Source organism: Gobio gobio (assembly GCF_949357685.1).
Source record: "Gobio gobio genome assembly, chromosome: 19".
NCBI classification, from domain to species: Eukaryota; Metazoa; Chordata; class Actinopteri; order Cypriniformes; family Gobionidae; genus Gobio; species Gobio gobio.
Window position 1 is genome coordinate 23,931,547 of NC_137112.1, and position 21,638 is coordinate 23,953,184.

Genomic DNA, 21,638 nt, shown 5'->3' on the forward strand with positions numbered 1-21,638 from the left:
CGAACGAACAAATTCAGACAAGACTAGGGTGACATTTTAGGGATAATCAGGGCTTGACATTAACAACCGCCATTTGCGAGTGTAACGTTATTTCGGCTGCACACTAGTCACTCTAGCGTTTGAACTTATTATAGTCTTCTCAAAAGCCGTCTGTTATAATCGCGTTGCGCATTATAACCACTCACACGTGTTTATATTGAGTTTATGAATGCAATGTCTCATAATCAGAGGCGTTCAGATTAGCCGGAGATTTGTTCAGAGCGCGCGCCGCTCTCTCTCTCTTGCTGAAATCTAACGTTACACTCAAAACAGAGATAAACGTGCGATGTACGCAGGAGATTAATTCATCATACAGAGGTTGACTGTTTTTGTTCTATTTCAGCAGCGAAAATAGTTTTAAAAAACACAGCAGAACCACAGCGCATCTGATATGACTGGCATTAAAGTTGGTGAATTTAGGGACCGTCTCTAAAGTTACACACAACATTGGTAACGTTATACAAGTTTCAAACTTCACTAGCATTTGAAGAGAATGACAGTCATAAAACTGACTGTAAAGTGATCATCTAGGTGTCAGGTATGATGCACACATTTTGATATTTAATAAAATAAACTGTCAAATCATATGGAAATATGGATATGCATTATTTCACTAGGATACTGTTTGGGCTCTAACACAAAACATGCTAGATTTAAATGCATCATTGCTGAACACTGATGAGAATATTGCTTTAATTATTTATGCGTTATGCGTTGCTATTGACAACGGCCATTAAGGAAGGAAATCCCACAGAATCTAGCTTAAAGTGCATAGAGCTGCTTTAGTTATTTGTTGTTTGTTGAATTTCAAATATAAAACTTGTTGAAATGTTTTAAGTGTGTGCATCTGTTCTTTTTGAATACTTTCATCTCGCTTGAACAAAACCGTGATAATATTGATAACCGTGATAATTTGGGTCACTATAATCGTGATGTTAAATTTCCATACCGTTTCATCCCTAATTCACGCCTTCCCCGCATAAGCCTTCCTGACACAAAACGCGTCTTACAAATTTTAAATCAATATATTGTTTTATGTGAGTGAGTGGCCAGAGGGATTTTTACATCGTTTTGAAGCAAAAATTCTAGCCTACGTGATCCAGTTTTCAAAAGTCTTGTGAACAAATATTCAGTATATGTTTATACAGTATAGTTTATGGCCTTATTTCAGTGCCTTAAAAATATATATTTTTTCGCAAACCATGCATAAACGGATGAATACAGTGTAATCAGACTTTAGCCATGAAAATGTTACAAGTAACAGAAATGAGCTCAAATGTCAGGGCATGTCAAAACACCTCTAGGGCCCAGAAAACAGCTCAGGGTTCAGAGGGTTACATTGCATCACAAAATATCTCTTACATACAACTTTACCACATACATGGTACGATTTCAGGAGATCAAGACAAATTATGCAGTGTCCCTTTAACAGTTTGTGTGTGTTTGTCTGTCTAAGGCTCTGGATCGCTCTGAGAGTGAGGAGGTTTCAGTAATCACCCAACTGGTGAAGAAGATCCTCATCATCATCTCACGCCCTGCACGACTGCTGGAGTGTCTGGTGAGATTCTGCACCTTCACTGATTCACAGCCCTCCCATCAATATTCCTAATGGCCCGACGCTCCTGAAACTGTGCTCTTTATTTTTACTTTGTAGGAGTTTGACCCTGAGGAGTTCTACCATTTACTAGAGGCTGCAGAAGGTCACGCCAAAGTCGGCCAGGGCATCAAAACAGATATTCCCCGATATATAATCAACCAACTTGGGCTCAACCGAGATCCTCTTGATGGTGCAATAGCTGTCATTTATCTCATGCTGGTTTTATTTGGAAAGCCTGTCGGTTTCTCTTTAGGCTCATGATGTTGCCTTTCATCTCTTTTGACAGAAGTTGAGCAGCTAGAGGAGCAGTACGACTCTGGCCCCACACTGACAGTTGATTCTGAAGAAACTACTGCAGAGGTAAATGCACAACAAAAGTATATGGAGCATTAAATAGCCTTTCTAGGTTTCATAAGACGCCACTAACAATACATCTCTTCCTGTTGCTTACAGCAGAATAAATCTTTACCCACACCACTACGAAGAAAACCGCTGGAGAGTGATTTTGAGACCTTAAAACTCATCAGCAATGGGGCTTATGGGTAAGCAAATTACATCATGACTACAGGTGAAAAAGTGATTGCTTTAGATACCACATAAGGGTAATCTCAGCTGGCAAAACGTTTGTTTTTAAATTATTAACAAGCACATTACATGGTGACAATGCATGCGTTTATGCAGATGTAATTGGAGCTTATATTTTGCGATTGGCTCACAACATATATATATTTCTATTCAGCTTTCTTAAGTTCAAAAATCCTTCTCGTTGGCTGGTGCTTACCGCTTATTGTTTTGCATGCACTTTAAATGGAGGGGCAGAAATCTGTCAGATTTCATAAAAAATATCTTCATTTTTGTTTGGAAGATGAATGGTGAGTACATGATGATAGAATTTACACTTTTGGGTGAATTATACTTTATAAATACAATAAGTTGAGTCTTGGATAAAACGTACTATATCGCAGATCATATTGTTTACATCACAACTTAATAAAATAGTTTTTCTGTAAGATATCGTTTTTTTTCTGGAGTTAAATATCTATTTAATCTATGTATCTTAATCGAAAATATAGAAATGGAAAATGTGCATATTCTTCCATGGCCCTAAACCCACCAGTCATCAGGCCACAACTCGATACTTTATTTTAATATATCATCTTATTAAGGTCTGTGATGTGTCTTGCTGTGTTCTCCATCTATCCTGCAGGGCTGTGTATCTGGTAAGGCATAAAGAAACTCGCCAACGATTTGCAATGAAAAAGATCAACCGACAAAACCTGATTCTGCGAAACCAGATCCAGCAGGTGTTTGTGGAGCGAGATATCCTGACATTTGCAGAGAATCCCTTTGTGGTCAGCATGTTCTGCTCCTTTGAGACCCGCAGACATCTGTGCATGGTCATGGAGTATGTGGAAGGTAAACTCAACAAAACTCTATTATGAATATGTATGTTTAAGTAGAAATTGCTACATAAACAATCAGTCAGTAATTAAGACATGAAAAAAATTGACAATTCCTGTTATGTGTTATATTCCTTTATACAGTGAGGAAAATAAGTATTTGAACACCCTGCTATTTTGCAAGTTCTCCCACTTAAAAATCATGGAGGGGTCTGAAATTGTCATCGTAGGTGCATGTCCACTGTGAGAGACATAATCTAAAAAAAAAAAATCCAGAAATCACAATATATGATGTTTTTAACTAGTTATTTGTATGATACATCTGCAAATAAGTATTTGAACACCTGTCTATCAGCTAGAATTCTGACCCTCAAAGACCTGTTAGTCTGCCTTTAAAATGTCCACCTCCACTCCATTTATTATCCTAAATTAAATGCACCTGTTTGAGGTCGTTAGCTGCATAAAGACACCTGTCCCCCCCTACAATCAGTAAGAATCCAACTACTAACATGGCCAAGACCAAAGAGCTGTCCAAAGACACTAGAGACAAAATTGTACACCTCCACAAGGCTGGAAAGAGCTACGGGGAAACTGCCAAGCAGCTTGGTGAAAAAAGGTCCACTGTTGGAGCAATCATTAGAAAATGGAAGAAGCTAAACATGACTGTCAATCTCCCTCGGACTGGGGCTCCATGCAAGATCTCACCTCGTGGGGTCTCAATGATCCTAAAAAAGGTGAGAAATCAGCCCAGAACTACACGGGAGGAGCTGGTCAATGACCTGAAAAGAGCTGGGACCACCGTTTCCAAGGTTACTGTTGGTAATACACTAAGACGTCATGGTTTGAAATCATGCATGGCTCGGAAGGTTCTCGGAAGGCTCTGTAAGAAGCATATCAAGGTTCTGGCGTGGCCTAGCCAGTCTCCAGACCTAAACCCAATAGAGAATCTTTGGAGGGAGCTCAAACTCCGTGTTTCTCAGCGACAGGCCAGAAACCTGACTGATCTAGAGAAGATCTGTGTGGAGGAGTGGGCCAAAATCCCTCCTGCAGTGTGTGCAACTGCAAACCTGGTGAAAAACTACAGGAAACGTTTGACCTCTGTAATTTCAAACAAAAGCTACTGTACCAAATATTAACAATGATTTTCTCAGGTGTTAAAATACTTATTTGCAGCTGTATCATACAAATAAATAGTTAAAAAATCATACATTGTGATTTCTGAATTTTTTTTTTAGATTATGTCTCTCATAGTGGACATGCACCTACGATGACAATTTCAGACCCCTCCATGATTTCTAAGTGGGAGAACTTGCAAAATAGCAGGGTGTTCAAATACTTATTTTCCTCACTGTATTTATATACATGCACACACACACACATCAGGCATAACATTATGAGGTGAATAACACTGATAATCTCTTCATCACGGCACCTGTTAGTGGGTGGGATATATTAGGCATAAACATTTTGTCCTCAAAGTTGATGCGTTAGAAGCAGGAAAAATGGGCAATTGTAAGGATTTGAGCGAGTTTGACAAGGGCCAAATTGTTATGGCTAGACGACTGGGTCACAGCATCTCCAAGACTCCAAAATCTTCTGCAGTGGTCAGTATCTATCAAAATTAGTCCAAGGAAGGAACAGTGGTGAACCAGCGTCCGGGTCATGGGCGGCCAGTGCTCATTGATGCACATGGAGAGTGAAGGCTAGAATGGTTTTAGGAGCACAACGAGTTTGAGGTGTTGACTTGGCCTCCAAATTCCCAGATCTCAATCCAATCGAGCATCTGTGGGATGTGCGTCCGGTCCATGGAGGCCCCACCTCGCAACTTACAGGACTTAAAGGATCTGCTGCTAACATCTTGGTGCCAGATACCACAGCAGACCTTCAGGGGTCTAGTGGAGTCCATGCCTCAACGGGTCAGGGCTGTTTTGGCAGCAAAATGGGGACCAACAAAATATTAGGTCATAATGTTATGCCTGATCAGTGTGTGTATATTAATTATTTAATTTATAATTAATTTATCAATTATTTTTAACATATGTATATAACATGCATATGTATAAATAAATATGTTTGGGCTAATATAATTTCCAGGTGGTGACTGTGCCACTCTGCTAAAGAACATGGGCCCACTTCCTGTAGATATGACCAGGATGTACTTTGCAGAGACCGTTTTGGCACTGGAATACCTCCACAGTTACGGCATTGTGCACCGAGATCTCAAACCAGACAAGTGAGAAAAGACCTTAAAAACCTCTTGTGCAACTGTGTAGAAATGTAACTTGCTAAACTGTTCTGTTAACCCTTCACAGCCTCTTAATTACTTCAATGGGGCATATCAAACTCACTGACTTCGGCCTCTCCAAAATCGGCCTTATGAACATGACAACCAATCTGTATGAGGGCCACATTGAGAAAGACACCAGGGAGTTTATCGACAAGCAGGTGGGCAAGAGCACAATACTCCTTTAATACAATTTGTCAATTTTCAAAAACTGCTATTGATATTAATGTAGAGTCGATCAATGTTTTGTGTATTCACTGTGTTGTAGGTTTGTGGCACTCCAGAGTACATTGCTCCTGAAGTGATCCTGCGGCAGGGCTACGGGAAACCTGTCGACTGGTGGGCCATGGGTATCATCCTGTATGAATTTCTGGTGGGATGTGTTCCATTCTTCGGAGACACACCAGAAGAGCTTTTTGGGCAGGTTGTCAATGGTGAGTTCAGATGAATGTGTTTTTAAACTATTTGTCCTGTCAACTGGTGAGACACAGATACTGTTAAAAGGATCAGGAAGCTTTACCAAATGCTTTAAAATGAAACTACGGTAAAAGGATTTGATACATGCTGTTCCTTACGCAGATGAGATTATCTGGCCAGATGGAGATGATATGCTTCCTGTAGACGCCCAGGACATGATCACACGGTTACTGAATCAAAGTCCGCTGGAAAGACTTGGAACAGGTGCTTTGCCATTCAGTTGTTGTTGATATACATTTTTTAGCTTGGTATAGTTTGCCCAAAATGTTCATAATTTCCCATTCCTCAAGTTGTTGCAAACCACACATATGACACATTTCATCTGTGGAGTAAAAAAAAAGATATTCTGAGAAATGTCTCAATTTTTTTTTTTTTCCTCACGTCAGTGGTCACCAAAACTGTCAACATTCTTCAAAATATCTTTTATCTTGCACAGTCATACAGGTTTGCAGTGATGTGAGGCTGAGTAAATGATAACAGAATTTTAATTTTTTGGGTAAACTATCCCTTTAACTGCAGCTTTTTTTTTTTTTTTTTTTTTTTTTTAAATGGGTCATATCATGAGAAATCAAATTTACCTTGATATTTTGAGATGAGTTGTTTGTACTGTTAAAATAAACTATAACTTTCAGAACCCAAAACTTCCACTCAAGTCAAAAAAGAGCACATATTGAAACAATGCTGCTAAAATGGCTCGTTCTGAATACAGATTGCCCGTATTTACATACCCACAAGTACATGTCAGTGACATGTAATTGTCATTCACACCTTTTTTGCCACATGGTAGGCAGCTTGAGAACAGCTGTATTTTTGGGTAAAAAAATGTATTTGAGTAAATTAGTTATTAGTTAGAATTAGTTAATCTTTGTTAACGCTAGCTCATAAAAATACACCTGTTCATGGTTTGTTCATGTTAGTTCACAGTGCAATAACTAATGTTACCAAGATTTTAATAATCCATTAGTAAATGTTAAAATTAACATTAACAAAGATAAATAAATGCTTTATTAGTGCAGTTCATTATTAGTTAATGTTAACTAATGTAGCTAACTAATGTAAACTAATGAACCTAATTGTAAGGTGTTACCGAATTAATTTAGCTGTTTATATATATATACATACTAACATTACCTCGAGTGGAGTTGAATTATAAAAAAAAAAAAGACCTATTTAAGTTCAAAATAACTGTTTCGATTTAGATCTCCTTCAATCATCATTTATACAGCTATTTTATGTAGAGATTTGGACAAGATTGACTTCCCATGTGTTTGTAGGTGGGGCTTCAGAAGTAAAGCAGCATTTATTCTTCAGTGGCCTGGACTGGAACGGGCTCCTGCGTCAGAAAGCTGAATTCATCCCTCAGCTGGAGGCCGAAGACGACACTAGTTATTTTGACAGTGAGTCTCAGTAATTCAACAGGGAGGAGATTCTGCGAGCTTCATAAATGCCTGGAGCAAAGTGCTCTGGAAATGTCAGCTCATTCTTGTGCCTTATGCACTGAGGTGCAGTTTTTATTTATTCACTGTACTTGGCTATTACCCCCTAAATCCTTTTTGTTTTTTTCCCCCTGTAGCACGATCTGAACGCTACCATCATTTGGCCTCCGATGAGGATGATGAAACCAATGATGAGGAGTCTTCCCTAGAAATACGAGGGTTTTCTTCATGGTCAAATCGTTTCAGCAAGGTTGGGTTCTTTTGCTGTCTGCACATTTTGATATTGTTGAAAGCTTTTTTTATTAGGTGACTGAACAGTCATAATTAGGGGTGAAACCGTACACGTATTCGTACCGAACTGTTTCGGTACCGGACTTCCGGTACGGTGCACATGTGTACCGAACAGTTAACATTAGGCTTGTTTTATGCGCGGAACATGCTTAAATCCGAGTTCTCACAAGAACATGTTAAGTTTTCTGTCCATTTTATCACACAATTCAAACGATAAATTCCGTTTGACTCTCTTTAATGTGACGTGATAGATCACAGTATAGGCACGTCAGTTTACAGTAGGCGTGAGTGAACACGATCATCTCTTCCTAGTCAAAAAAAATAACATTAATCAACAGCTGACGGTATGAGGATACTTTACAATACTGAAACGTATCATCTGTGTAATCGCTCAATCAGTGTTTAAACTGTTTATATGCTGTTTTATTGACGTCTTTCCACCATGTCACGTAGCATTACATTTACCTCAGGCAGTCATTCAGAGTCCACAGCTGGTTAGTTCACTATAGAAATGAACTCTTTCACTAAATATATGCACTATATTAGCCTAATTATATTCTACATAAATAAATTAATGTCATGAAAGTGCATAAATGATTATATTTCAACAATGAATTGGAGCAAAAACATAATTTTATAATTAGATTTAGAAGTTAATGCAAAAACTGCCTAATGTGAAGTTTACATGTTTGCATACAATGTGTTATTTGAGTGTTGATTTATTATATCTAAAAATTAAATAGCAACTAAATTTAGGCTAAATTGGGCTGTTGTTATATAGTAATGCGCAAGTAAGGGCTCCCTATAAAGTTTACACTTTACAGCATTAGCGGAGATAAAAAAAATGTATCTTTAAGAAACTTTTAGTTATAATTGAGCTCTTTAAGGACAGACACGATGTGTTCAGTAAAACAACGTTTAATAAATAAAAAAGCACCCCTAGTTATAATCATATTATTTATTTGTTCTCTGACTTAAAAAAATAAAATAAACTTAAGCTATACATTTTTTGTTGCGGCAGAAACAGGCTTCCATTTAATCACGTCAAATACAAACAATGAACAGTATGTCAGTCAAATGTTTGAAATATGCGCACATGAGATAAAGTATCGGTAGCCTAGAAACAACGTAAGGGTTTTACCTTTTAATAAAAGAATCATGGGTGATGCATGTAATATTTCTATAATAACAGTAATTAAACTTTTTCTTCTAAATTGCTTTTTAAAAAACAAGACGACTGTTGTATTGGCCAGCTAAACATAGGGAACTAAAAACGTAACAATATATCAAGCGTCAGTGCCAGGTTTTTCTGTTGTACTCTTTTTTTTTTTTTCTCTCTCTCTCTCTCTCTCTTGCTCTCTTTCTGACTTATCCACTCTCTTTTCCACAATTTTGTAGGTGTACAGCAGCACAGAGCACCTGGCCACACCATCCCTGAGTTTCTCCTCCGATCGCAGTCACAGTGAGGAGATAGAGGACCGGGCAGATGGACGGGACACTCACTCTCCAGGAGAGATCCAACGGCAGGCCTCCACTGGAGACAAGAGGCTCTCGGCTCAGAGGGCAAGGTGCGAATAGAGGAACAAAGAAATACAGTCACCCCAAAATAAAAAATGTCATCATGTGCCATTAAGAACAAATGAAACCTATTATACAACGTAAAAAAAGGACATTAAAGCCACAATATGTAATTTTTCGCCGCTAGAGGTTACTTATTCAAAACAAAGGTATGGCTTGATGGCGCCTTGATTTCTCAGACTAACTGTGTAATATATTCAAGCGTCTTTGGTGTTTCTATGGTTTCAACAAAATAAAACCGGAAATCGAGGGTAATGCGGGTATGTTGTCATTTATAGACGACCCACAGACACAAATCCGTGTCCTGTTTAAAATGGCTTATTTCTCTGGATTTAAACATTTGGGATATTGTAAGTACACAGGTCAACAAAAAATATAACGTTGTTGTAGTGGTTTTGGGATTTTTTTTAATCTAAGAATCTTACATATTGGTCCTTTTAATTAGGAAAATAAACATACCCATTATAGTATACATTTTTGGTTAAAATATTATTTAGTTATTGCATGGTGCGATTCTGATCAATTGCAACATTCCGAGGTCAGTTATTCCCCTGTAATGATAGTAACCCTGTAATGATGCCGCTTTCATTTCCCTCGTATCACACTGCGGATGAACTCTCATGTTATTCAAGCGTACCTGCGACCATCTTGAGCCTCAATTTATTATGACTTAAATCACTTGAAATTAGGATTTCAGTATTAGTGCCACAGTTCACTCCAACTGGCCCTGAAAAAAGCACCCAAGTTTTGAGAAATCAAGATTAATAATAAATCCAACACAAACTTCTTCTCTGAGGTAAATGTTCTGTTGTTTTCATCGCGACAAGTTATCACGTTAACTTCTTAACCCGCACCGGTTCGTGGACGGGGGGGTTGACGGAAGTGGGGGGGTGTGTACTTTTATCTACTTTTGTTTTATACAAAATATTCAATCAACTATCACAAACTATGCATCATTTGAAAGCTAAAACACTCAAGATTCATGTTCTGAACTTGTTTTTGCAATAAATACACCAGAGAGGAAAGGGTTAAATGAAACACTAAAGGACCGGCCATGTAAACATTAGAAAAATATCAGCGTTACTCATCTTTCATCTCCTGTCGTTCAGATCAGATCGGACGAATCCAATAAACACCCGCATACATCTCTGTGTAAGAGTCCATTCTTCAAAATGCATCCCACTTTTTAATCCAAAACAACGAAAAAATAGGGAAAAAACTAAAAATCCTCCGTTGTTTGCAAGAGAGTTTTGAGTTAGCGTGATCAATCATGTCCATTTTCAATGAAATATCGATTCTATTCCGTGTCTGGCAAACTCCCCCTGCTAGAATGGCTTCTCCCACGTATTTTAAACCCTCCCCCGTCTCTCTCCTTCAATCAGAGACTCTTCTGGGATGCATCATATAGAGGAAGTGCCTTACAGGCTTGGTGAGCTGTCAATCATTGCGCCCATGGTTTTCGTTGGATAAAGGCACTCGGTGCCCAGCCAATGCCTTTTCAACAAAGGTTTGATTGATGGACTTAGTAACCAATCAAAAGGCATTATCTTGCGCAGTTTGCGTAAGTAGGCTTTGGTGAATACTGTTTGCGCGCTGGCTGCACGTTCTCCATGGCGCAACTGCAGTGGAGCGCGCTGACGCTTCCCATCAGCTAAATGAGTTTTTTACACTTTGTAATCTCTGTAAATAGTTGCTTTAGTTTTTCAGTAACTGTTTATCCATTATAATTAGTAGTATATTGCAGTTTATTGCAGATTTATTTGAATGAAAAACTACTCTTTACAATAGCAAATGTTCTGAAATAAATGGCCTTTTTGAAATGACGCCTAGACTTTTCTTGACATAAAAGCTCACAGAAGCTACATTACTGAGAGAATCATCCTCATATTTGAATCATGACATGATTAGACATTCAGTTTTATATTTAAGTTATTTTCAGGCTCTTAACATTAAATTATAATATTTTTTTCCCTAATTGAAAACAAAAAACAAAAAACGTGAGTCACTTACATGTATATTTACATGTATATTACTCTGTTCCCATATTACTTTGAGTTATTATGACTCTTGGGTAGCAATATTTCAAGTGTCTAGTTTAAAATAAGACCAGGTTTATGAATATAGACCATAGGGTTTAAGAGCTGCAGACATTTTCATTTGGGTATATCGTTTTCAAAAAATTCCACAAAAATGGGGCGCTTGTTAAGAGGTTAACCTCGATCAACTGTCATTCCTCTGACAACCAGAGTTCCAGTCTGGAGATGTTCAACTAAGTAAAGAAAGTACACTGATGCTTTCTTGGGGATTTCTAGGAGTAGCATTTCATGTCATGTTTTTATTAATCTTGATTTCTCTCAACTTGTGTGCTTTTTCTGGGCGCGTCGGAGTAAATGCAGCACTAATAGAGTCTCATGAACACGCAGTTGTGCACAGGAGAGGCACAAAGCTGCTTGTTGGTTTTTTCCGTTTAATGAGCTAATAAAATATTTTAATTCAAAAATTGTCTAATTATTTATTTGTGGCAAGTAGCCGAGTAATAAGTTGGACCCTGACACTATGGGGGTTTATTTTGCCTGTATGTACATTTATTCTTTATATGTATGTTTTCCTTGAGGCTCAGTCACAGTAGATGATATTTACTAGTCTATGTCTTTTTTTTTTTTCTTGCAGCCTGCGTCCTCGAACTTCATCCAGCTCCTCTCAGCCTGAGCGTGCCGTTAGCCCCCTAGTGGTGAGCAGCACACACAGCCTAGAGGCCATGCCACGATTCGCCCTGTCTACGGATGATGAGGGTAAGTGGACTAAAACTTTGCCACATTTGAGTTTTGTTACCAATTTATTGCCTTTTAAAAATGAACATTGGTGGGCAACTTCAGGAAGGCCATTTAACTGCATTTAGTTTAAAAAAAAACACATTTTGTAAATATAAAAAAGGAATTAATTCAGCCGTTTAATCTTAGTTAAAATTATTATAAAAAAGTGTTTTTATAAATAATTGAGATAACATTTTTTAATGCTGAATTGTCACGTTTTATAGTTAACTGTCACCAATGTATTAGAGGTTTTAAATGAACTTATGGTTGTAGGTATGGCCTAGTGAATACATTCCATCCACATAAAGATAGAAAATGGGGATTTGAGACCGATCTGTCATGTTCCAATCCTGGGGCCCGTTCTTCGTACGTTGCTTATTACATCTGAGATGATTTGACAGATCCCAGATCTTTTAATCGTGATAACTGATCTCTGGCTAATTTGGTTCTTCAAACGAATTTGTGGAATATCTGGATTAAACGATCTAAGATCACTGCGCGTTCTTGTGTTCCCTGAAGAGGGCAGATGCATCGATACTCGAAACCACGATCAGCAATGCAGCGATTGGCTGCCGTCAAGACAGCAACGTAATGACATCATATAATTAAAAAAGCCACCTGGCAAAAAACTTGACAAATTATACAACAAAAACCCCACGAATTTCTGGACCTTTATAAGGAAACAGCCAAACCACCAAACCAACATAAAAGTTATTTATTTATTATAGATAAATGATAAATGTTTTTTGTTTTTTTTAACATGATTACCAATTATTTATATTCACGATTTTATACAGTATTTGTACACCCTTTACATTTTTATTTCAAGGTTGTAATTACATTTTTAATTCAATTTGGAGCAGATTTGTAACGTGACAGTATTAAAGTTTCTTAAGGGTCAAGATCAAATTATCTGAAGCTCTTGCGCTGCATCAAGCCACTCCCATAATATCTGTGATCACTTAAATTAATGCACGGCTCAGAGTAACTGTACAACATGTGTGTAAACCTCCAATAAAATTTAAAGTAATTATTCCATCACAAATAAATCGCTCAATCAAGTGGATGTGTCTATATTATTAAATACAACATTAAAATATTATATACATTCTCATATACATATACAATATGACATTTTTATATTATTATTATTATTATTATTTAAAATTATTATTATTGCCCCTGGTTCAGTAATGAACTCTTGTAATAAAGTAGCAGTGGCTGGGACAGATTTTAAGTATCACCTCAAGATGCAATCTAATCCTGTTTACATGAAATAAGCCTGCTCATGAGCAGGTTTAAGCTTACGGACCTGTTGCTATGACAGCAAGTCCAGGATGAGCTTCGAAGAACCAAACAATCCGAGATCATGTCAAATCGTCAACAATCAAATCCAGCTAACTGAGTTAGTGACGTACGAAGAACGGGCCCCTGTTGTCCCCCCATTTCCTGTTCTCGTTTTGTTTTTCTATAAAATGTCAAAAAGACCCTCCCCTTAAAGAAAACCTCTTGCTTAATATGCATATTTATTCAGAATTATATACTGTGGTAAATGTGTCCCGTAGCAATGTTCAAATTCAAGTAAATTATAATAATGTTATAATAATGCTACATTCACTGGGTGGAGTTGTATTTTGATGCAAACCTTTTAATTCTGCAGCTGAAGTTGTTGTATCCAACCTGCGACGACTCAGACTTCGTAGCAACAGCACAGGAACGAAACACTCGTCGCCAAGGGAACAAGGAACTCCTCAGTGCTTTGGAAACCAGCTGGAGACGCCTGACAGGCAGCGACTTTCACCAGGACGCAAAGTCCCCAAGTCTGCATCAGTGTCCACCCTCTCGCTCATCATCACGCCAGGTCAGGCCCTAAACATAGTTACCATAGCAGCTCTACAAAAATGGTGGTCCTCCTCATATCTAGAGAGTGGTTTTGTAGATGTCATGCTTTTGTTTCAGATGTACAAAACAAAAAAAATTCTGACACATTTTTCTTGCTTTTCCCCAGATGACGGGTGTGGCAGCCTGCAGACGCGCTCCATTTCCCCTCGATCATTTTCCTCTAATCCATCATCCCGAGACTCCTCCCCCAATCGAGACCTTTCACTCAGCATCAGCAGGCTCCGCCCCCCAATCATCATCCACAGCTCTGGGAAGAAATACGGCTTCACCCTGCAGACCATTCGTGTTTACATGGGGACTAGTGACATTTACACCATAAACCACATGGTCTCGGTGAGCAGAGAATCACTTCACAAGCATCTTATCAGAACACACTCAGGCCCTTTTTACTCCTGGTACTAAGATGCGTTTTGGTCGATCGGATCACAAGTAGATGAGACAGTGTTTTAATCTGTCTCTCGTTCAATTTCAACCTCTTCTGTCCTCATTTCTTCGAGGGGAGGGTCTATGGGTGGATAAGTGAGGTTTTTTTTTTTTTTCAGATCTTGACTTTCGATTAAATGGACAAAATAAGCTTGATTTACGCAATTTGCATATGAACGAGCCCAGAGATGAAAGAAAAAAATACAAAATCAGCTTTCGTTTCAGCTTTGATAGCCGCAGGACCAAACGGACACTGTAAGTGCGTGTTAGAAATTGGGAATGGTGAGAGAACATTGTGCTTGGTACTTTTTTCTTCTTCTAACCAAACTTGGGTCTTCAGGCAACAAAGTTTAAATCTAGTTTCGTCTGGCTTTCCATAATGTCTTTTAGTGGCTGTTCGAACACCATGAGCGTCTACACCACAAAAGCAATCTAGTCGAATGCGTTTTCCACTAACTATGGATGTGGTAGAAAGTTGACAAGCTCAAAACATTTTAGACCCCGTTTACGCCTGTATTTAGTGTCGCCCACTTGTGATCCTATTGACCAAAACTCATCTTAATAGCAGGTGTAAATAGGGCCTCTGACATTGATTTTTTTTTAAAGATGGATGGTTCAGTCCGTTTATTCTGATTCATTTTGTTCTTTTCCTCTGTCAGGGTGTGGAGGAGAGCAGCCCTGCCCATGAGGCTGGACTGCGCGCAGGTGATCTGATCACTCATGTGAATGGAGAGTCTGTGCAGGGTCTAGTGCACACAGAGATGATGGAGCTTCTCTTGAAGGTATTTGTACAGCAGCATGCTGGGATTTGTTGAACCATTGTGTAATGTTCTGAACTAGACCAAAAACAAAATGTCAGTTGAGTAAAAAAAACGAAAACCATTTTAAAACCCTTACTTGAAGCTGCACTTGAATATTTATACATTTTTTAACCATGGTTAAAGGTTGGCGTTGTTGTTTTGCTTAGAACACACTTAACCTTGGTGAAATCTCTTTTTAATTAAATTGTGGCAACAGCAATATGAAAATATACCAATGTGTTTTATATACACCTAGTAATGCTATGAGCCTTTCTTATATATTATTTACTGCATTTACTTATATATATATATATATATATATATATATATATATATATATATATATATATATATATATATATATATATATATATATATATATATATATATATATATATATATATATATGTATATATATATATATATATATATATATATATATGTATATATATATATGTATATATATATATATATATATGTAAATGCAGTAAATGATATAAAAGAAAGGCTCATAGCATTACTAGGTGAAATAGATTTTGACAGAATACTAAATAGTAGTTTTGTAGTATGAATACGAATAGTAATAATTTATATGGCAGATATCGACAATGTAATTTTTGGATTAGTGTAAAATTACTGTCTGTAATTCTATTCAATGTATCTGCAACTCAGTTTGGACCAGTGCAATTCAATTTTTGGTAGTAAAAATGTAATGAACTAGTCAAAATAAAATGGCAGATGTTCTTAATTGTTCAAATTGCATTGTTACTAATATTAGCAAGAAGAGATTAATAGATAAAAGATAAATTTCTTGCCATAAAGATTGCTTTTTGTGTAATTTATATCAAGTAGTTTAATCAATTTCATTTGGTCTTTTTAATATACAGAGCGGTAACCAGGTGGCCCTGCAGACTATTGCGCTGGAGGACACGTCTATAAAGATCGGGCCGGCACGCAAGAGCAGCTGTAAAGGAAAGATGGCCCGCCGGAGTAAGAGGAGCAAATGGAAGGACAGTCAGGAACGGTCAGGAAAACTCTTGTTTTAAAACTTTCCTATTATTTTACATAATTTGAATCTGTGGTTGGATTTTTAAATGGCTGATCCTAAAACACATACTCTGTGCGGAATGCCTCTGTGTGCATAATACAATTTAATGAACGCAAATTAGATGCACATATAATTGTTGAAATCGAATTAACATTCATTTTACCCAAAATTTGTTTATCCCTTGACATGGTTATTAGCTGATATATCTATCACTAATGTTAATAAGGACATTCCGTTTGATGCCACTTGCAAGAGTTGACCATTCATCGATGTTTGCCGTTAACCTGAATAATCTCTCGTGTTGACCCAGGAGGCGCAGCATGCTGAAGAAGCTGTCCAAACAGAGCACCGTCATGCACAGCAGCCGCAGTTTCTCCTCCGGCCTCCATCACTCTGTGTCCTCCAGCGAGAGTCTGCCAGGCTCTCCCACCCACAGCCTTTCCTCCGGACCCACAACACCCTGCCGGAGCCCCGTTCCTGACCACACCACTGGTATGACCTGACTTAAACCAATATAAAACCTGCAATTATTTGTCACCGAATAATCAACGAGTTTAAGTAGCTCAATAAATATAAATAAAAATGTAAAGTATTTAAATATTTTCTTAAAAAAAAATATTTATTTATTTATGAAGGGCTGGGTTGAAAATCTTGATTTCTCAATTTTAATCGATTATCATTTCGATGAACCAATATTGATTCTTAATTCCCAAGTATCGATCTTTTAGTTTTAGTCTATTAAGATGCTCTTTTCAGTTGATACATGAACAAAACTTTACAAAATATTATTTTCAATAAATCGCAATAAGCATTGTGCTTTGCTACTTTTGATATCTAAAACTGACAGAATTTGAACGCGGATACTTTATATTGGTTTTGGTGCTTTTTAATGTGGCGTGACCGATCGTTGTAGCCTCAGTTCAAGCGAAGCGGCATTAATATTAATAGTAATTATAGCACAACAAAAATAAATGAACATCTGAATGTATGTTGAAAGATACAGTACACCTTACTGAAATGTATCATGTAATTGTCTCAATTAGTGTTTCAACCTCGGAAGGACGTCAAAACAGTTTGTAAATAATGTCACACAACTCTGAAAAGCCATTCAATGACCATAGCTTGATAGTTGGCTAGAAAAATTAACTTTAGAGAGGAGCATTTAGCTAAATATGTGTAGTATATTACATATTCATTTTATTATTACTTAATCTGTTAACCTGTCAATATTTACTTTTTGAATATATCCATCATGATCCATTATGACAGTTATCCTTTAGATTACTTTTTTTTTTATATTTGAAAAAAAAAACAGTAACTTAATTTTCATTAACCCTTGAAACTAGCAATAAACACATGCCTGGCTTCGCATTTTGCCAGGTGTCTGATAGGGCTCTAAATGTCTATATAAAAACAGTTACTAATGTTAACCTTTTTATAGTTATAAAATGTATATAGTTTATAGTAACAAACTGACAGGGTTCCCTGTATAGTCTACACAGCATTAGGTGTGTTTTTTTGTGTGTTTTTTTTTTTTGCAATAAGTTGACATTAATTTAATTGAATCGAGATCAGAATTGGTTCAATTTGCGAGCTTGTGAATCTAAATGGAATTGTAAAAAAAAGTTGTCAATACCCAGCCCTACTACTTTTAGGTCACTTATTCAATTAGAAAATGCCCAAAAGGTTTGTTAATTATGCTGTTTATTAATTATATTGTTAAAATTGTCACAAAACATCTGTTCAGATGCCAGCCTGCCCCAGAACGCCTCTCCATGCTCCAGCTCTCCCAGTTCACCGGCGGTCCAGATGCGACCCAGCTCACTGCATGGCCTTGGGTCTAAACTTAGTAACCAACGTTACACTAAAGTGGGGAGACGGAAGTCCACCAGTAATATCCCACCATCGCCTCTGGCCTGCACCTCCTCGCCACAGGCCCTATCCCCCCAGCGCTCCCCCTCCCCCTTACCCAGCATCTCCAAAACCCTTCATTCCTTCCATGGCAAGACCCTCTCACCTCCCACTATCATTCGGCATGTGGTCAGGCCCCGGAGTGCAGAACCTCCACGTTCCCCTCTGCTGAAGAGAGTCCAGTCCGCGGAAAAACTCTCAGGGGCCTTATTTGCTGACAAAAAGCCCCACGCTCCACGCAGACACACGTTGGAAGTCCCCCACTGCGAGGTGGATATACTGGGGGACACCGAGGCAGAGGTGGCCTGTGGTACAACATATTCAGTGGATCACGGCAGGCTGGGTGGGTACTTTTGCGGCCAGAGAATGAGGGACTGGCCTGGTGACCGAATGGAGCAGATTGTTGTAATGCGCAAGCTGAATCTCTCTGAACGCAGAGATTCCTTCAAGAAGCAGGAAGCTGTGCAGGAAGTGAGCTTTGACGAACCGGATGACAGGGCTGCCCAGATTCCTGCTCAGACGGCCATGTCCGCCGGCGTGCGGCCCAAGCAGATGATGTGCGAAATGCAGTCGGAGGAGGACTGCATGGTGAGGAGGAATCCGCTGGTCCCCCAGATCGCTGTGCAAGGATCGGAAAGCGAGGAAGCGGACGATTGGAGGCTTTGTTCGGATGAAGACGAGGAAGAGGCTGAGGAAAACGTGTCACATACTCAGAGTCAAGCTGAACCTCAGGCTGACTGCGCTGCCAAAGAGACACCACGCTCCTCCGCAGCTACGCATGAAGCCGGCGGGACGACTGCAGATGCAGCGAAGCCAGAAAAGCATCAAAGTCCAGAAAAAAGCAAACTGAAAGAGAGATAAACGAGTGAAGGACTGTTACAGCACATCATCCCGACGGGCTTCCCGCTGCACCCGCTGAGACGTTTGTTGCCACGCAGAATTCTTAAGTGGAGTATTTTATTAGAGTGTAAATGAAAGTGAGAGTCTTATGCAGGGAATATTTATGCTTTTTTTTAATTTATAATGTACACTGGAGACGTGCTGTTGGCCAAAAAAAAAAACGTAACGGTTGCTAGTACATTTCTCACCTTCTGTGAACGGGTTGAGGAGGGGATTTGAATGACTTGATTTTTCTATGAAAATGTGCAAAAGCTTCGAATCCATTTCATCTTCCAAGAGCTTTTCATTGTGTGTGTTTTTTTTTAAAGCTGCAAGGTCAAATGATATTTGAAAGAAATTGTCATGTGGCCATTTTCATGTATTATTCCACATCTCAAAGGGTTTCCACAGAGTTTGAAATGATCCGTGCGAAGGAAAAAGAGCCGTTTCATTTGAAATGTAGTTACATGTTGGTCAAGGTGTCAAAAAACGATATAATTTTATGCATCAAACCACATAGATCAGTTTTATTTTACCGTCGAGTCTTTTAAATTGAATTCCTTTCCTGATACTGTGCTTCATGAAATTTAAGATCAATTTTAATTCTTGAATTTATCAAATATGTTCTTTACTTAAACATCTAAAAACCAAACATGATCCCTTTCTGGGTTAAACTTTCACAGAATTCCCACAATTTCTTTTTTGCATGTCTCTTTAGTTTTACTTAAATATTATTTCCTGTACTTTTCTTTTTCACCCTGCTTTGTTCAGTTTACCCTAACCTAAAACATTTCAAATGATCACAGGTGCTAAGATGAACGGGCGCACAGACACCTCTGAAATAGTTAAGCATGCAGTCACACACCTCACACTAGCCGGAACTCATTTGTTTGTGCACTTGCACAAGAATTCACTGCAAAACAAACCACATCACCATGAGTTTTTTGACCGTTGGCCTGTCGCGAGTGCTCACAAGCTTTTGTACTTGGAATAATGTTTACATTTTATATATATATGGATTTCTACTGTGCGAAGGAAACTTAATTACAAATATGTGCAGAACTGGAGTCAGTGGGTGGAGGCTTTGGCTAGATTATTGTTTTAAAGGTCGGTGTGATGTTATTGTTAATAGACGGATCTCTCTAACACTGCACACATCAGACTGGATGTTTTTATGCATGACTCTTCCAAAACACTTTTTAATATGTGGTTGTTTGGATCTTAAATTACAGTATTTTTACTGCATAGAAACTGCATGAGAAGGTTTAACAGTCAGTTGGCACAAACGGCACACGCTTGACAGATTCAAGAAAACGTATTTTTGAGTTTTGTTAATTGTGACCTCTCCGTGTAACTTTATGCATCAGGCTGCTGTACATCTATGTGACACAAATTGGTGTAAATTTTAATAGGCTGTATTTTTCTGCCTGTCAGCCGACCGTTTGCATGCTGCATGTTGAGTAAATACACCGTACACATTGGCATGGCAACATGAGTGCAATATGTTTAATGGTCAAGTATAGCCGAGCCTTTGAATTACAGTAATGTTATTAAAAGCTTAATGTTATGCAGACCCAGTTGTGACATTTTATCCCTGTGTGATCACAGACTTTAGTGGATGAAGTGTTCGTTGTGTGGATGTCAAACCCACTCTTAAATACGTTCAGATGAGACGGGGTCACTATCTACCGTCCACTGCTGTTACATTCACACTAATGCTTCACAGCACTTGAAGTCCATTATCTATATAACCTGCTGTGCTGATGGGTTCTTCCATTTTCCAGAATTGTCAGGACTTCTTGATAATTGGTATGTTTGTAAAAAAAAAAAAATCCTTTTTATAAATATTTTTTAATGTTAACTGTTTGTCTGATGATGTTTTGTAATAAATCATTCACTGGTTAATATGGAATATCAATGACTTTTGTTTTTCTTGGATGGATGGATAAACAGAATTGTGGGATTTTCACTGTAAATTAAAAGTTGATTTACAGGGATTTTTTTAATGTACAGTAAGATCTATTACAGTTTTTCTCTGTATTTAATACAGGATCTTACTGTTAACAGCTTTTAATGTCGCATAATAATTGTATGTATGTTTATGTATACAGTGCTTGGTAGTAGCTGATCACGTCATCTGCAGTTCGTAGTTTTTCCTCTTTGGCGCCATCTCTGTTCGAAATCTGCAATTGCAGTTATTCGCGGAATTATCAACTTTACGTGAGTTGTGCCTCGGCACGGCACAGCGCGGAGGAATCCAATGTTTTGAGGCGAATGTGCGGCTGTCAGTCAACGCGCTGGTGTGGATACTGTCATTCAGAATCCCAGATTATACTTTTTGAAAGTATGACCAATAAAATAATTGTCTTACTTGTTTAATGAGTCATGTGACTATCAATGACAACTTGGCAAAACACAGAAATAATTACACTTTTAAGTGTTTTCTCAACATTGCATATCTAAACAGCTCCTGATGAACACTTGAATTATTATTTGAATTATAACTCAGTGAGTCATTTAACCATGTATTACTGTCTTTGGAAGGCTTTTTACACATTAAAATGTACAAATTCATGCCATTCCATAATATACATAGATGAAGGTGAAGTGAATAACACTGATTATCTCTTCATCACGGCACCTGTTAGTGGGTGGGATATATTAGGCAGCAAGTGAACATTTTGTCCGTAAAGTTGATGAGTTAGAAGCAGGAAAAATGGGCAAGTTCAAGGATTTGAGCGAGTTTGACAAGAGCCAAAT

At 38.0% G+C, this 21,638-nt stretch overlaps 1 protein-coding gene across 2 annotated transcripts in view; it reads left to right on the top strand.

Moving 5' to 3' along the window:
- The window catches only part of mast3b (microtubule associated serine/threonine kinase 3b), a 40,959-nt gene extending 20,171 nt beyond the window's left edge, over positions 1–20,788 (top strand). For both annotated transcript variants that reach the window (XM_079845084.1, XM_079845083.1), the window contains 19 exons: positions 1,496–1,597; positions 1,694–1,826; positions 1,923–1,996; positions 2,090–2,178; positions 2,844–3,052; positions 5,131–5,269; positions 5,349–5,481; positions 5,589–5,754; positions 5,900–6,001; positions 7,072–7,194; positions 7,371–7,483; positions 8,923–9,092; positions 11,773–11,894; positions 13,576–13,776; positions 13,924–14,150; positions 14,900–15,022; positions 15,928–16,064; positions 16,399–16,580; positions 17,836–20,788. In XM_079845084.1, the coding sequence (XP_079701210.1) occupies positions 1,496–1,597; positions 1,694–1,826; positions 1,923–1,996; positions 2,090–2,178; positions 2,844–3,052; positions 5,131–5,269; positions 5,349–5,481; positions 5,589–5,754; positions 5,900–6,001; positions 7,072–7,194; positions 7,371–7,483; positions 8,923–9,092; positions 11,773–11,894; positions 13,576–13,776; positions 13,924–14,150; positions 14,900–15,022; positions 15,928–16,064; positions 16,399–16,580; positions 17,836–18,860 (3,570 nt within the window). In that variant the 3' untranslated portion in view covers positions 18,861–20,788. The remainder of the gene's footprint in view (positions 1–1,495; positions 1,598–1,693; positions 1,827–1,922; positions 1,997–2,089; positions 2,179–2,843; positions 3,053–5,130; positions 5,270–5,348; positions 5,482–5,588; positions 5,755–5,899; positions 6,002–7,071; positions 7,195–7,370; positions 7,484–8,922; positions 9,093–11,772; positions 11,895–13,575; positions 13,777–13,923; positions 14,151–14,899; positions 15,023–15,927; positions 16,065–16,398; positions 16,581–17,835) is intronic.
- Positions 20,789–21,638: the final 850 nt, after the last annotated feature.